We start from the raw sequence: 17,792 nt of genomic DNA, 5'->3' as shown, positions 1-17,792 counted from the left end.
GAAAAAGAGAGTGAGAATGGTTGCACAACTCGAAGAATGTAATCAACGTCACTGAATTATACATGTAGAAATTGTTGAGTTGGTGTACGTTCTGCTGTGTATATTCTCAACCATAACAAAGATAAATTATAAAAAACAAATGCTACTTAAGCCAGTGACTCCTTAACATCGATACTGACCTCAGGCAAACTATACCAGTGCTGTTCAATAGACGTAATGCAAGCCACACATGCAATTTAAAATTTTCTAGTAGTCATAGTATAAAAAAAGGTTAAGAAGAAACAGTGAAATTAATTTTAATAATGTATTTTATTTAACCCAATATATTCAAAATATCATGTCAACTAGTAATTATTATTTTAAAATTACTGATTTATTTTTCATTTTTTAATTCCACATCACATTTTAAAACTGTGGTATGTATTTTACATGTTCTGCACATCTCATTTCAGACAGTATATTTTCAATGGTTAAAGTGAAATGCAATCCTCTCAAAACATTAAAGTTGTGTTTAATGGGAAAATATTTTACTGTAATTCAGCTGGATGAAATTAAAATTGAAATGTAAGTTAAATTAAAAATCTAGTTCCTTGGTCACACTAGGCACGCTTCAGATGCTCAGTGGCCACATGTGGCTAATGGCTACCACACTGAACTGCACAAACACTATTGTGTTCCTTTGCCAGGTGCCTTAGTTATCTAGTGCTGCATAACAGAAATACCACAAGTGGTTGGCTTCAACAAACAGAAATTTATTTTCTCACAGTTTAGGAGGCTAGAAGTCTGAATTTAGAGCACGGGTTCCAGGGGAAGGCTCTCTCTCTCTGTGGGACCTCTGGAGGGAGGTCCTCATCTCTTCAGCTTCTGCTTCTCAGTTCACTGGAGATCTCCATGTGTCTTGTCATCTATCTTACTGTCTCTCCTCTGCTCACTTGCTTCTTTAATCACTTTTACATCTCAAAAGAAACTGACTCAAGACACATCCTACACTAATCCTGTCCCAATGATATAACAAAGACAACTCATTCCCAAATGAGATTATAACCACAGGCATAGAGGTTAGGATTAACAACACAAATTTTGGGGGAACAGTTCAATCCATAGCACTGGGGATAAGGTATTGATAGCTAAAACTAAAGTTCAGATCAATCATTATAGGCCCAGTTCTATTGTCGTTGGGTGCCATGGGGTCGATTCCGACTCATAGCAACCCTATGTACAAAAGAACGAAACACTGCCCGGTTCTCTGTCACCCTCACAACTGTTGCTATGTTTGAGCCCATTGTTGCAGCCACTGTGTCAATTCATCTCCTTGAGGGTTCTCCTCTTTTTCGCTGACCCTGTACTTTACTAAGCATGATGTCCTTCTCCAGGGACTGGTCACTCCTCATAACATGTCCAAGGTACGTGAGATACAGTCTCGCCATCCTCTCTTCTAAGGAGCACTCTGGCTGTACTTCTTCCAAGACAGGTTAGATTTGTTCGTTCTGGCAGTCCATGGTATATTCAATATTCTTTGCCAACACCATAATTCAAATGCATCCATTCTTCTTTGGTCTTTCTTATGCATTGTCCAGCTTCCGTGTGCATCATCAGGCAATTGAAAACATCATGGCTTGGGTCAGGAGTACCTGAGGCCTCAAGGTGACATGTTTGCTTTTTAACACTTTAAAGAAGTCTTTTGCAGCATATTTGTCCAATGTAATAAGTCGTTCAATTTTATTTTTTTTAGGTTTTTATTTATTTATTTATATTGTACTTTAGATGAAGGTTTACAGAACAAACTAGGTTCTCATTAAACAGTTAGTACACATATTGTTTCACGACATTGGTTAACTACCCCACGTGTCAACACTCTCCCTTCTCAACCTTGGGTTCCCTATTACCAGCTTTCCTGTCGCCTCCTGCCTTCCAGTCCATGCCCCTGGGCTGTTGTGCCCCTTAGTCTCGTTTTGTTTCATGGGCCTGTCTAATCTTTGGCTGAAGGGTAAACCTCAGGGCTGACTTCACTACTGAGCTAAAAGGGTGTCCAGGGGCCATACTCTTGGGATTTCTCCAGTCTGTCAGTCCAGTAAGTCTGGTCTTTTTTTGTGAGTTAGAATTGTGTTCTACATTTTTCTCCAGCTCTGTCCAGGACCCTCTATTGTGATCCGTCAGAGTAGTCCGTGGTGGTGGAGGCTATGGTAGATGTGGTGTGTTAGTCCTTTGGACTGATCTTTCCGTTGTTTTATCTTTAGTTTTCTTCATTCCTCCTTGCTCCTGAAGGGGTGAGACCAGTGGAGCATTTACATGGTCACTCACAAGTTTTTAAGACCCCAGACACTATTCACCAAAGTAAAATGTAGAACATTTTCTTTATAAACTATATTACGCCAATTGAGCTAGATATTCCGCGAGACCACGTCATTTTGATTTTTTGACTACTGCTTCCGCGGGTGTTGACCGTGAATCCACGTAAAACTAAATCCTTGACAACTTCAATATATTTTATTTACCATGATAGTCCATTCTATAGTCTGTCTGGATTCAGAATCCAACTCTACCACTTAATAGATATAAGGCCTCAGGCAACTTATTCTTATCTACAGAGCAGCTAATGACTGAAGCAGCCTCTATAATATACTCACCCCGACCCTTCCCAAGACTGGATCTTCCATTCTGTTCTCTGATCCTGATTTCTAACTGTTTGTTTTGATACATTCTTATAAGCATCCTGATGTCCTCTGTAAAACAAAGCACAAACCCGTTAAAATCAAACCTATTGCTGTCAAGTTGATTCCGACTCATAGCGACCCTATAGGACAGAGTACAACTGCCCCATAGGGTTTCCAAGGAGCGCCTGGTGGATTCGAACTGCCCACCTTTTGGTTACCAGCTGTAGCTCTTAACCACTGTACCGCCAGGGTTTCCAAAACAAAGCATGGTAGGAAGAAATGCCCCACTCACCTGGTACATGGTCGTTCCCTGCTGTTCTGGGACAGGAAGACACCTGTGAAGGCAGAGACTGGGGAGGGGACAGGAGAGGATGTGAGAGTCCAAGCTGGGCTCATGGCCCAGCATCAGCTGTTAGAGCACCCCAAGCACACCTGGAGGAAGGACACCTGCAGTAGCCATGTAATCAGAGCAAAGCCCTCACCTTAGAAAGGTAATGGGACTCTATCCTATGAGGTTTGAACTTGGATTTTTTTAACTTAATGAATGTGTATATTGTTGGCCCAGTAATCAATGTGTGATGTTTTACCCCGAAATGTAATTGATAGAAATTTATTTCGAAGAAACAGTCATGAGTTTGGGCAAAGACTCAGCTGTCAAGATATTGATTACAATTTGGTAAAACTCTGAAAACAACCATAAATAACTAAATATCCAACTACAGAGGACTAGTTAAAGAAATATAATGCATCCAAATGGAGGGTGGAGGAAACTTTATAAAGCTAATAAAAATAAAATTACAGAAAGTATGTACTCATAGCACATTGGTAGTTGAACAAGGTGGCTGAAAATGATGTGATCCAACACAACACACACACACACGCATACAGAGCAATCTCTGAGAAGGCATAAGACAAATGCTAGTAGTAGTTAATTTTGGGTGGTAGGACAATAATCATTTTTAAAATGTTCTTTTTTGAGACCAGACTTAATGGTCTGAGACTAGAGGGACCCCAGAGGTCATGGTCCCCGGACCCTCTCTTAGCCCAAGACTGGAACCATTCCCAAGGCCAACTCTTCAAACAGGGATTGGACTGGACTATAAGACAGAAAATGATACTGGTATGGAGTGAGCGTCTTGGCTAAAGTAGACACATGAGACTATGTGGGCAGCTCCTGTTTGGAGGGGAGATGAGAAGGAAGAGGGGGTCAGGAACTGGCTGAGTGGACATGTGGAATACAGGGTTTAGAGATGGAGTGTGCTGTCTCTTTAGCGGGAGAGCAGCTAGCAATACATAGTAAGGTGTGCATAAGTTTTTGTCTGAGAGACTGACTTGATTTGTAAACTTTCACTTAAAGCACAATAAATTAAAAAAAATTTTTTTCTTTTTTGTATTTATATGAATTTTCTAAGCTTCTCTATAACATATGAGGCTTTCAAATATGATCATTTTTCAAACTTATTTTTAAAATGTCTGTAGCCTACTAATCTTCAAAGACAAAGCCTCTATCACCAGTCCTGCCTCTGGAGTTGAACAAGTTCACAGGAAAAAAAAAGGCGGGGGAGCCTTGTAGGGGAGTTCACTAAACGGAGCTGAGCTAATGCAACTGCAGGTTCTCTACAAATGGGGCCCTCAATTCTCTCCATGGATCCTCTCCATGGATCCTGCTGTCTCAGTTTTGTCTGTCTGTCCTCTTGGAGTTGCAGTGTGTCAAAAGTAACTTTTATTAAGAATTGTCCTGGCTGAACTATGCTCATGTCTGCCCAGGAAGTGGTCCTGGTCTAGCTCTGCCACTCACAAAATATGGGACAAGTTTTGATGACTTTTCTAAAGCCCTGCTCCTCTGTCCCTCATTAGGGTCATCTTTTCCCAGGGAACAGGAACATGGGGCTTCAAGAGCAAGTTTACCATAAGTGGAAGCATCAACTGGACCCCGCAATTATTCTTTCTCCTTGGACAAGCTCAAGGTTTGACCTTAAGTATGTTCCTTCATTGGAAGAGAGATACTTTGGAGTCTGCAAGATGGCCTCGGCTACCTTGATTGCTGAGTCTGATCCAAGAATTCTGCGGAGACACTAAACTCTATGGAATTACAGTAACTCCATAAAATAATTCTGAGGGTGTTTAAAAGAAAATTGCCATTCCACTCTTAGGTATATAACCAAAAGAATTAAAAGGAGGTACTCAAACAGATACTTCTACACCAATGTTCATAGCAGTATTATTCACAATAGCCAGAAGGTGGAAAGAAATGAAGTATTCATCAACTGATGAACGGATAAATAAAATGTGGTATATCTGTAAAATAGAATATGATCCAGCAATAAGAAAAGAACGCAAAACTTTCTAGAGCTAAAAGAGTAATTTAGCAAAGTTGCAGGGTACAAGGTCAACAAACAAAAATAAGCTGGGTTTCTATCTACACCAACAATGAGAAACCTGAAAGGAAAATTAGGGAAACAATTCCATTTACAATAGTGTCTAAGAGAATAAAATACCTAGGAATAAATCTAACCAGGGATGTAAAGGACTTAAATAAAGAAAACTATAAAACACTGCTGAAAGAGATTAAAGAATACTTAAATAAATGGAAAGATGTTCCATGTTCATGCACTGGAAGACTCAGTATTATTAAGATGTCAATACTACCCAAAGTGATCTACCGATTTCAATGCAATCCCAATCAAGACTCCAACAGCCTTCTTTACAGAAATAGTAAAACCAATCCTCAACTTTATATGGAATGGCAAGAGGTCCTGAATATCTAAAACTATGTTGAAAGAGAAGAACAAAGTAGGAGTACTCACACTTTCTGATTTTAACCATTTTGTGAACCAATTATTTCCTGCTTTGAATTTTTTGTTGATACCATGCGTTTTCATTAATGGAGGCATGCTGAATCACGAGTATGTCCCAATTTTTGGAAGGTAGTATGGATTTTTTTTTTTGCCCTCTCCCACAAGCCCACTCTAAGTGTTTAGTGGTATATATGAAGCACCACTAATTATACCCCAGAGTCCCCACCGCAGTCTATTGGCACATATGTGTAACAAATAAAAATTTTCAAAATTTCTATTTTTCCTACCAAAAATTCAGACACCTCATATAATACCCTGTAAAAACAAGTTGGTGACACACACCCATCTCTTCTATTTAAGTCATAAAGGCCCCTGCTTTGCGGCATCACACACTGTCAGTGGTACAGCAGCTCCCTAATAAATCTTCAGAGGCAGAAAAAGTAGTACTTGGTCCCTAGAGGTACCTGTGAGCACGAAGATTTAAAACGTATTATACAGCTACTGGCGGTATAGTGGTTAAGAGCCACAGCTGCTAACCAAAAGGTCAGCTGTTCGAATCCACCAGGTGCTCCTTGGAAACCCCATGGGACAGTTCTACTCTGTCTTATAGGGTCACTATAAGTCGGAATTGACTCCAAGGCAACGGGTTTGGTTTCTTTTTTGGATACAGCTAGAGTAATCAGAATAGCCTGGTACTGGTATACCAATAAACACATAGATCAACGGAATAGAATTGAGAATCCGGAAATAAACCCACACATCTATGGTCAACCGATTTTTGACAAGGGTGCTAAGTCCATTTGATGGGAAAAGAAGAGTCTCTTCAATAAATGGTACTAAGAAAATTAGATTCACATGCAGAAAAATGAAACAGGGCCCGTACCTCACACCATACACAAAAACAAATTCAAAATGGATTAAGAACCTAAATGTGAAAACCAAAACCACAAAATTCTGTCAGGCCTAGCTTTTAACAGTGGATTATCTAATATAAGAACAAAAGCACAAACAGAAAAAGACAAAATAAATAAATGGGATCGTATAAAAATTTTAAGCTTTTTTTTTTTTGTAAAAAGCCTTTACCAAAAAAGTAAAAAGACAAGGTACTGACTGGGAAAATATCTTCAGAAATCATATAGCCAACAAGAATTCGATAACCAAAATATATATAAAACTTTGAGAAGTCAACAGCAAAGAAATAACCCAATCAGAAAATGAGCAAAGGACGGGAATAGACATTTCACCAAAGAGGGCATTCAAATGGCCACCAAACACATGAAGATGCTCAGTGTCAGAAGCCATCAGAGAGAAGATGCAAATCAAAACCACAACGAGATACCACTTCACTCCCACTAGGATGGCTAAGATTAAAAAAAAAAAAAAAAAAACAGAAAATGACAAATGTTAGCAAGATGTGGGGCAATTGGAACACTTATCCATTGCTGTTGGGAATGAAAAATGGTACAGTAATTGTGGAAAACAGTGTGGTGGTTCCTAAAAAAAATAAAATAGAATTTTCCACATGACCCAGCAATTCCACGCCTAGGTATATACCCAAAAGACTTGAAACCAGAGACTCAAACAGAAATTTGTACACCAACATTCACAGCAACACTATTCAAAATAGCCAAAAGGTGGAAACAACCTAAATGCCCATCCACAGATGAATGGATAAACAAAATCTGGTACATATATACAATGGAATACTCCTCATGAAGTCTTGATACGTGCTACAGCATGGACAGGGCTTGAAGACACTATGCTGAGTGAAATATCCCAATCACTAAAGGACAAATATTGTATGACCTCACTTACATAAAAAGATAAGGAAAGGCAGATGTGTAGACACCAGAGTTTATTAGTGGTTACCAGGGGCAGGAGGGAGGGGAAAAAAAGGGGGCTAACAGTGATGGAAAAATCGCATTGATTAAGGGTAGGGTTGAACAGCCAATTATTGCTACTGTGGTCAATAAGTTGTACATCTATAAAAGTTGAACCGGTAAAATCTGTGTGATATATTTACAACAATGAAAAAAAAAAGATTAGCTGCTGAGGCTGCTTATGTACAACAAAACATCTCAAGGAATTTGGTCCTCGGTTTGAAGGTTTAGGGACATGGGACATTCCAGTTAATTGGCCTAATAACATGTTTGGTGCTTCTGTACTACCTCCTAGTTTGTTGCATAGTATCTGGGGTCTTAGAAGTTTGCAAGTAGCCATCTAAGGCACAACAATTGGTCTCTATTCACCTGGAGCAACAGAGGAAGTAGGAGACTCAGGAACAGAAGGATATGGAATGTGTGGCTAATTGCCTCCATGAACAACTGCATCCTTTGCCATGAGACCAGAACTGGATGGTGCCCAGCAACCATTACTGAACATTTTGATCAAAGATTCTATATAGGAATCCGTATCAAAGGGGCGGGGGGTGGAGAACAGAATTTAAAATTCTCATGGACTAGACTTTCTGGAGCCATGGAAGGTGGATAAACCCCTGAAACTATTGCCCTGAGATAATCTTTAAACCTTAAACAAAAAATATCCACCAAGTCTTCTAAAAACCAAACAATAGTTTACCTTAACTAATAAAAAATGTCTGCCTTGGGCATTATGTTCTTTTAATAACTATCTATATGGGATCAAACTGACAACAGCAGTTAGGATAGGAACCTAGGGGACAGTGAGTATATGTTAATGGGAGAGGAACAATTCAGAAAGGAAGGTGAGAATGGTTGCACAATTCAAAGAACGTAGTAAATGTCACTAAATTACATATGTAGAAATTGTTGAATTGGTATATGTTTTGCTGTGTATTTTCTCAAGAACAACAACAAAATAAAAACAAAAAGACAGCAAAGGGGGAAAAATGTAAACAATTGGTGAATCTGGGTAAACCAAAAAACCCATTGCCATTGAGTCAATTCCAACTCCTAGTGACCCTATAAGATAGAGTAGAACTGCCCCATAGGGTTTCTGAGGCTGTTATCTTTATGCAAGCAGACTGCCACATCTTTCTTCTGAGGAGCGGCTGGTGATTCGAACCACCGCCTTTCGGTTAGCAGCCGAGTACTGTAATCACAGCACCACCAGGGCTCCTCTAAAAGATACATAATTCTTTGTAACATCCTGAATAAAGGTATATAATTGTTTGTAATACACCCTTTCCTTACTTACTGACATGGTTAGGTTCAAAAGACCACGATGTTACGTGAAATTGGCATTGTGCAAAAATGGAGGATGACCACATCAGATCACAAAATGGAGGATGACTACATCATTACATAACAGCCAAATAACATCATTACATAACTGCCATATTACTGAAATCATGGCCCAGCCAAGTTGACACATAACATTAACCGTAACAGGCGGTGTTACTCTTGCCTTGTGCCCCAGCATTCATTACTGCTAGATGTATGTCGTTAATTTGAAAACAGTCAGATGGTAGATTTTTTACTATTGTCTTAAATGAGAAATGTCAGATAATGAGATAGTAAGTGGGGAGTAGGTATATTCTCACAACTCTTCTGTAATATTGAAAAATATGAAAATAAAATTGATAAGTTTTCTGTTTTAAAAAATATACCTATATATAAATATATATATAAATATACCTATATATATATACACACACACACACATATATATAGTTATAACCTTTAAAAGGGGTGTCTTAGTCATCTAGTGCTGCTATAACAGAAATACCACAAGTGGATGGCTTTAACAAAGAGAAGTTTATTTTCTCACAGTAAAGCAGGCTACAAGTCCAAATTCAGGGTGTCAGCTCCAGGGGAAGGTTTTCTCTCTCTGTCCACCTTCTCATCAATCTTCCCCCCCAAACTAGGGGCTTCTCTGCACAGGGACCCTGAGTCCAAAGGATGTGCTCTGCTTCCGGCACTGCTTTCTTGGTGGTATGAGGTCCCCCTGTCTCTCTGCTTGCTTCTCTCTTTTATATCTCAAGAGATTGCCTGAAGATACAATCCAATCTTGTAGGTTGAGTCCTGCCTCACTAACACAACTGTTGCGCATCCTCTTTCATTAACATCACAGAGGCAGAATTTACAACATACACCAATATCACACAAAACCAGGAATCATGGCCCAGCCCAACTGACACACACATTTTTGGGGGGACATAATGCAATCCATGACAGGGGGATAGTGACTGGAAGGGGGCATGCGGGAGCTTTCTGGGGTGATGGAAGCATTCTGTTTCTTGATCTGGGTGGTGGTTACATGAGTGTGTACATATATAAAAATTCATTGAGTGTACATTTAAGATTTGTTCCCCTTACAATATGTATTTACTTCACTAAAAAAGAAAAAGAAACTATGGAAAATCTTGTCTCTAAATCAAAAAGGGGGAAGAACTGATACATGCTACAACATGGATGAATCTTGAAAACATTATGCTGAATGAAAGAAGTCAGATGCGGTAAGTCCACATACCATGTGATTCCGTTTATCTGAAATATCCCAAACAGACAAATTTCACAGAGACAGAAAGCAGGCTGGTGGTTACCAGGGGCTGGGGGGTGGGGGGGCGGGGGCAGGAGAGGGAGGAGAATGCGGAGTAACTGTTTAATGGATATGAAGTTTTTTTTTCAGGGTAATGAACATACTATGGAACTAGACAGGGGTGGTGGTTGCACAACACTGCAAATGAACTAAGTTCCAGTGAATTGTACTCTTTAAAATGGTTAACTTTCTTATGTGACTTTCACTTTAATTTTTAAAATTAAAAAATGAATATAACAAATGTCACTAAATTGGATATGTAAAAACTGTTGAACTGGTATATGTTTTGCTGTATGTTGGAAACCCGGGTGGTGTAGTGGTTAAATACTACAGCTGCTAACCAAGAGGTCGGCAGTTCGAATCCACCAGGCACTCCTTGGAAACTCTATGGGGCAGTTCTACTCTGTCCTATAGGGTTGCTATAAGTCGAAATTGACTCAATGGCGGTGCGTTTTTTTTTTTTTTTCTTTGCTGTATTGGCAGATTATCCTCAGTTGGCAGATTATACTTGAATTTCATGGTAATCCCTTCCCTACTAGTCTACGCCTGCTCACGCTCTTAAGCAAGATACCCTTCTTTCTCCTATCAAAACTTCCACTAAACAAAATCCTAGATGATCCCCTTGATGGGACAGTATCACTCAAATTAGCTGTCAGCAAGCAAGCGGGCTGTTTCAGGGACAAGAACTCTGGTAGTTACTCTATAGCATGACCCTCAGCCCTAAGCTAAGTCAAGAGGTCTCAGAACAGGGCTCTCTCTTTCCAAAGTAGATTGATTCCTGCCCCTTGGGTTGGTTTCTTTACAAGAATTATTTTATTCCTTGGATTCCTGGGACTTGAGGACTTCGGAAAATTCATTTGACTGCCAAAGCTCTGTTCTCTTGCTGAGACCTTACCTTCCTTTAGAGGCTTAGCTTCAGCCTTTAGATACTCTCTGAGAGATAGAAACCAGCTTAAATAGGCAGAAAGGATTGAGCCACCTTAGTTATGAAATCTGGTCCCCAGCCGTTGCAAAGACACTAAGCAAACCTAGAAAGAAATAAAAGACATGGTAAGGATCATGTGAAAACCACGGCAGGATAATTTATCTCTGAGTGGGTTTCCATACTTAAAGAGTGTGATTAGTAATTATAACCATACTGAACATGTATTGTTTCCTGTGTTACTCAAGTAAAAAAGTAGAAGTAGAAAAGGCATTTGGCCAGAAGCAATAATTAAAAAAGATGTATCTCTTTACATAAATTTTAAAAGTTTTTAAAGATGTATGTATACATATATATGTATATATACATACACATATATACACACACATATGTGTGTGTCTATGCATATACCCAAAAACCCACTGCCATCAAGTTGATTCCGACTCATACCGACCCTATAGAACAGAGTAGAACTGCCTCATAGGGTTTCCAAGGATGTAAAACTTTACCGAAGCAGACTGTCACATCTTTCTCTGGCGTATATACATATACGTGTGTGTGTATTTGGAGCCTAGGTCCAAAATAAGAAAGAAAAGAAGGAAGACAGGAAGAAAAATCTCCCAAGATCAGAGGCTACTACTAAGATCATATCGCGGGTTAAACAATGATATTGTACCAAAGAGGCTAATTTCCTGATTTTGATCACTATAAAAATCTGGGTTTTTTAAAATAATTTACTGCCACAAATTTGAAATTAAATTGGACAATTTTCTAGAAAAATATAAATTACTAAAATTGACTGACAAAGAAACAGAAAACCTGAATAAACCAATAAACATTAAATGAAATGGATGTATTTTTTGAATATGGATTATTTTCATAGTACCAGTTCACTTTTCCCCCAACTCATATTCGTTAAGGGATACTAAGATTCTGTTTGGAGTCCTCTGTGGCATAGCTAAGCGCTCGACTACTAACCAAAAGGTTGCCGGTTTGAACCCACCCAGAAGCGCCTTGGGAGAAAGGTCTGGCAATCTGCTCTGAATGGTGACAGCCTTGAAAATTCTACAGAATGAAGTTCTACTTTACAGACATGGGATCACCATGAGTCAAAATCGACTCAGTGGCACTGGGTTTTTGTTTTTTAGAATTTCTGTGACAAAAGATGTGATGAATAAATTTAACAGTGATGAAAAAATTTAGAAATAAACAATGCTAATGGAGACATAACAAGGCGAATGTAATTAATATCACTGAACTGGACACGTAAAAATGGTTGAAATGCCAAATGTTTTGTTATCTGTATTTCCCCACAATAAAAATTAAATTTATATATCAGAGAAACACCAGGCCCAAATGCTTTTACAGGAATTTTATCAAGTTCTATTCAAGATATTTGCAATGCAAATAAGACAAAAAGGATTTGTATCTAGACAGTATGGAAAATCCTAAAAATAAATCAGTAAGAAAAAGACAATCCCAAAGAAATACAGGCAAAGGTTATGAACACACAAAACAATTCGACGTATTGTTTATGGCTAGATTATATAGTAAGTAAATATAGAAGGAGCCCTGGTGGCATAAAGATTAAGAGATCGGCTGCTAAACGAAAGGTTGGAGGTTCCAACCTGCCCAGCGGCTCTGAGGGAGACCTGGCGATCTTCTCCTGCTAAGATTTAAAAAAGATTACAGCCACGGAGTCGCTAAGAGTCGGAACGGACTGGACAGCACACAACAAGCAAATACAGGCGGGAAGGATGTACAGCAGTTTCAGAATAACTGTTATTTTCTAGGGCGAGAAGGAAAATGGACCCAGACACTGTTCTTAAAGGGGCCCGAAGAGCCCTGCAATAACAATCTTTTCCCATTCTTCCTCGGTTTCCCTCATAGTTCAAAGCCGACAGCGAGTGCAATATAGGATCTGCAACAGTGAGAGAAAGGAGCCCTGGGGGCGCAGTGGTTAAGCGATAGCTGCTAACCATAAGGTCGGTGATACAACCCACCAGCAGCTCCACGGGAGAAAGATGTGGCAGTCAGCTTCCATAAGGATTTACAGCCTTGGAAACCCTATAAGGCAGCTCGACTCTATCCTATAGGGTCGCTATGAGTCGGAATCGACTCAACCGCAACGGGTTTAGTTTTTGGTTTCCTCGGCAGTCGCCTTCCACCCACTCACTCCCCCTCCCCCCCAAAAAATAGAGGACCAGACACCTGAGGAGGCACAAATTGAGTTTAAAGACCTCATGGGCAGAGAAGCTCTAGGTCATAAGACGAAAACAAATCCACAGTCTGGAGGCAGGGGTTACCTTTCCGGAGTGAGAAACCCAACTGGGCCGAGTGAGGCTGTCACCTCCGCGCTCCCTGCTGGACGAGACTTCAGGAGGAGCGGGAAGCCAGGAGCGCACCGGCCGGCCCACCACCCCCGGACTCACCCGCCTGCACCGCCCACCACCCCACACTGGACACTGAACCCGCATCCCGCACAAGATGTCACACCGAGCCCGCAGCAGTCCTCACCTACCGGGCACAGAATCGCGAACCCGCACGGAGCCAAACACGTACCCGGTGCTAGCCACCCCCTCCAGCGCCATCCCTGGCTCTGCAGAAAGTGGACGCGGGGCCCACCTGCACTGTCTCCGCAGCTTAGAGCAGACAGCACCGCCTCTCGGGATCCGCAGCTGAAGAGCTCCAGGGCAAACCTGGTCCGCAGCTATAGGTGCTGTGGGATTAGCCCGGGGCGGAGAGTGGGGCTGAAGACAGGAAGACTCGGCTGCAAGTTCGAAACTGCGTGTGAGCGTCTGGAGTCTGGGGGAACTACAGCTCCCAGAAGCCTCGTCGGCGCTGGGCTTCCGATCGCCGCGAGGCATTTCCGGTCGTGGGGGAAGCTGGCGGGGGTGGCCCACGGAAGGGTCGTGAGGTATTGCGGAGACCCCCTAGGGCTGCGGCTCCTGGGAAGGGGGTCGGCTGGCAGTAATCAAACCCTCTGGTACCTACTTCCTGGGGCTCACAATCACCTTGGCTTCTTCCCATCTGGACTTCTGATGTGTTCCAAGCCTGGCTCTATACTGAACTGTGGGTTCTGTCTCTGAAAACCGGCCCCAGAACCAAAGAAGCACGACATGGGCCTGACTTTAGGCCTCCTTCCCACAGAGTCTACTACCTGAGGGGCTCCCATATCAGGCACTTGATGTTTTTAAAAGGCTTAACCTTAAGTTTGTGCTGCTGTTGCTATTGTTAGGTGCTGTTCAGTCAGTTCCAACTAATAGCGACCTTACGTAAAACAATGAAACACCGCCCGGTCCTGCGCCATCCGCACAATTGTTGCCTTGTTTGAGCCCACTGCTGCGGTCAGTGCGGCAATCCATCTAGTTGAGGGTCTTTCTCCTTTTCGCTGACCGTCTACCAATGTGTAAGAATTCCAAAACTGAGGTGCCTGGCATGCCTAGCTAGGGTGGCTGGCTCATGTGTATGTCCTACTCCATTTTGTGCCTTCTGCTTCTGCATTCCTTCTTATGCGCGTGTAGCCCTGGGCCTCTGGCTGGGTAGAAATAGCAGAATAATTTCTTCCAATTCATATGCATATGGCCTTGGACTTCTGTTGTTATTAGTTAACATCCAGTCATTTCCAAACACAGTGACCCTATGCCCAACACAGCCCAGTCCTGTGCCATCCTCACAGTGGTTGCTACCCTTGAGCCCCTTTTAGAGCCACTGTATCCATCCATCCCATTGAGGGTCTTAATCTCTTTCAATGACCTCTACCAAGCATGATGTCCTTCTCCAGGGACTAGTCCCTCCTAAAGACATGTCCAAAGTACGTGAGATGATGCATTGGACAGTAATGTACACTAAGTACTTCATCCAAGACAGATTTGTCCTTTCTTCTGGAAGTCCATGGTATACTCAGTATTCTCCACCAACACCATAATTCAAAGGCACGTGTTCTTCTTCGGTCTTCGTTATTCGTTGTCCAGCTTTCACATGCATACGAGGCAACTGAAAATACCACGGCTAGGGTCATATTTTTTTTAGGGTCATATGTACCTTGGTCCCCAAAGTGACATGTGTGCTTCTTAACACTTTAAAGAGTTCTTTTGCAGCAGATTTGCCCAAGGAAATAAGTCCTTTGATTTCTTGACTGCTATTGCCACAGGTGTTGATTGTGGATCTAAGTAAAATGAAATCTTTGACAATTTCAATCTTTATCGTGATATTGCTTATTGGTTCAGTTGTGAGAATTTTTGTTTTCTTTATGTTGAAGTGCAATCCATACTGAAGGCTGTGGTCTTTGATTTTCACCAGTAAGTGCTTCCAGAACTCTTCACTTTCAGCAAGCAAGGTTGTGTCATGTGCATATCTCAGACTGTTAATAAGTCTTCCTCCAATCCTGATGCCAAATTCTTCATATAGCCCAGCTTCCTGGATTATTTGCTCAGCATACAGATTAAGTATGGTGCAAGGATACAACCCTGGTGCATACCTTTCCTGATTTTAAACCACTCATTATCCCCTTGCTCTGTTTGAATGGCTGCCTCTTGGTCTATATACAGATTCCCCATGAGCACAATTAAATGTTCTGGAATTCCCATTCTTTGCAGTGTTATCCATAATTTACTATGATTCACACAGTCAAATGCCTTTCCATAGTCAATAAAACACAGGTAAACTTCTTTCTGGTATTCTCTGCTTTCAGCCAAGATGCACTTGACATCAGCAATGATATCCTTCATTCCATGTCCTCTTCGGAATTCAGCTTGAGTTTCTTGCAGTTGCCTGTCAATGTACTGCTGCACCTACTTTTGAATTATCTTCAGCAAAATTTTACTTGTGTGTGATATTAATGATATTCGATAGCTCCCACATTCTGTTGAATCACCTTTCTTTGAAATGGGCACAAGTATGAATCTCTTCCAGTCGGTTGGCCAGGTAATGGTCTTCCAAATTTCTTGGCATAGACAACATTGCACCTATTTGTTTAATCATCTCAACTGGTATACCATTAACTCCTGGAGCCTTGTTTTTTGTGCCTTCAGTGCAGATTGGACTTCTTTCTTCAGTACCTTAGGTTCTTGATCATATGGGACCTTCTGAAATGGCTGAACATCAATCAATTCTTTTCAGTACACTGACTCCGTGTATTCCTTCCATCATCTTATAATGCTTCCTGCATCATGCAATATTTTGCCTGTAGAATCCTTCAATATTGCAACTCAAGGCTTGAATTTTTTCTTTAGCTCTTTCACTTGAGAAATGCCAAGTGTGTTCTTCCCTTTTGGTTTTCTAACTCCTGGTCTTCACACATTTCATTATTATACTTTGTCTTCTCGAGCTGCCCTTCGAAGTCTTCTGTTTCGCTCTTTTACTTCATCATTTCTTCCATTCCCTTTAGCTACTCTGTGCTCAAGAGCAAGTTTTGGAGTCTCTTCTGACAACCATTTTAGTATTTTCTTTCTTTTCTGTCTTTTTAATGACCTTTTGCTTTCTTCATGTATGAGGTCCTTAATGTCATCTCACAACTAGTTTGGTCTTTGACCATTAGAGTTCACTGCATCAAATCTGTTCTTGAGATGGTCTCTAAATTCAGACTGAATATATTCAAGGTCATACTTTTGCTCTCCTGTGCATGTTTTAATTTTCTTCAGCTTTAAGTTGACCTTGCATATGAGTAGCTGATGGTCTGTTCCACCATCGCCCCCTGGCCTTGTTCTGACTGATGATATTGAGCTTCTCCATTGTCTCTTTCCATGGATGTAGTTGATTTGATTCCTATTTATTTCATCTGTCATGGTCCCTGTGTATAGTTTCCATTTATATTGTTTAAAAAGGTATTTGCAATGAAGAATTTGTTGGTCTTGCAAAATTCTGTCATGTGGCTCCAGTTTCATTTCTATCACCAAGGCCATATTTTCCAACTGCCGATCCTTCTTTGTTTCCTACTTTCACATTCCAATCACCAGTAATTATTATTGCATCTTGAGTGCATATTTGATCAATTTCAGGCCGCAGAAGTTAGCAGAGCTTCGAGACTAAGACAGACTAGGAAGAAGGACATGGCAATCTACTTCTAAAAAAATTGACCACTGAAAACCTAATGAATAGCAGAGGAACATTTGTCTGATACAGTGCCAGAAGATGATCCCGTCAGGTTGGAATGCACTCAAAATATGACTGGGGAAGAGCTGCCTCCTCAAAGAGAGTCAACCTTAATGGATGCAGTAAAACTTCGAGACCTTCCTTTCCTGATGTGGCAGCAGTCAAAACGTGAAGAAACAGCTGCAAACATCTGTTAATAATCGGAACATGGGATGTATGAAGTACGAATCTAGGAAAATTGGAAGTCATCAAAAATGAAATGGAACACATAAAGATTGATATGCTATGCATTACTAAGCTGAAATAGACTGGTACTGGCCTCTCTGAATCTGACAATCACATGTTCTACTATGCTGGGAATGACAAATTAAAGAGAAATGGTGTCACATTCATTGTCAAAAAGAGCATTTCAAGATCTATCCTAAAGCACAACACTGTCAGTGATAGGATAATATCCATAAGCCTACGAAGAAGACCAGTTAATATGACTATTATTAAAAATTTACAAACCAACCATTAATGCCAAAGATGAAGAGACTGATGATTAATACCTACTTCTGTGGTCAGTCTGTGCTAGCAAACCTCTAAAACAGAGGCACTTGGCATAATAAAATAACGGATATGACAGCTGAATCAAAACTCCATTTTGTTGCAGGCTCCTGAATTCCACATTCCTCAGACTTTAACCTTGACTTCTTGCTTTCATATGGATATGAACTTTGGCCTTCGGCTGGATGGGATCAGAAGACTCTGGCCCCTTATCAATCATCTTGTTTAACTGGCCTGGCTCTAACGCCAAGCCACTCT

General features: G+C 40.8%; 1 protein-coding gene across 8 annotated transcripts in view; it reads right to left on the bottom strand.

Moving 5' to 3' along the window:
* The window catches only part of LOC126087167 (zinc finger protein OZF-like), a 32,848-nt gene that overhangs the window by 9,222 nt on the left and 5,834 nt on the right, over positions 1-17,792 (bottom strand). Inside the window, exons 1-4 of one of the 8 annotated variants that reach the window (XM_049904334.1) lie at positions 13,414-13,696; positions 10,866-10,998; positions 2,947-3,004; positions 2,628-2,723 (exon numbers count right to left, since the gene is read on the bottom strand). In XM_049904334.1, the coding sequence (XP_049760291.1) occupies positions 2,628-2,657 (30 nt within the window). In that variant the 5' untranslated portion in view covers positions 2,658-2,723; positions 2,947-3,004; positions 10,866-10,998; positions 13,414-13,696. Of the gene's footprint in view, positions 1-2,627; positions 3,005-10,865; positions 10,999-13,413; positions 13,697-17,792 lie in introns of those variants that run through there. The other 7 variants (XM_049904337.1, XM_049904332.1, XM_049904333.1 and 4 more) reach the window with 7 other exon arrangements.

The sequence above is a fragment of the Elephas maximus genome, chromosome 12 (genome assembly GCF_024166365.1).
Source record: "Elephas maximus indicus isolate mEleMax1 chromosome 12, mEleMax1 primary haplotype, whole genome shotgun sequence".
Lineage (NCBI taxonomy): Eukaryota > Metazoa > Chordata > Mammalia > Proboscidea > Elephantidae > Elephas > Elephas maximus.
The sequence above is the reverse complement of the archived record's forward strand: the minus strand, read 5'-3'. Positions and strand labels throughout refer to the sequence as shown.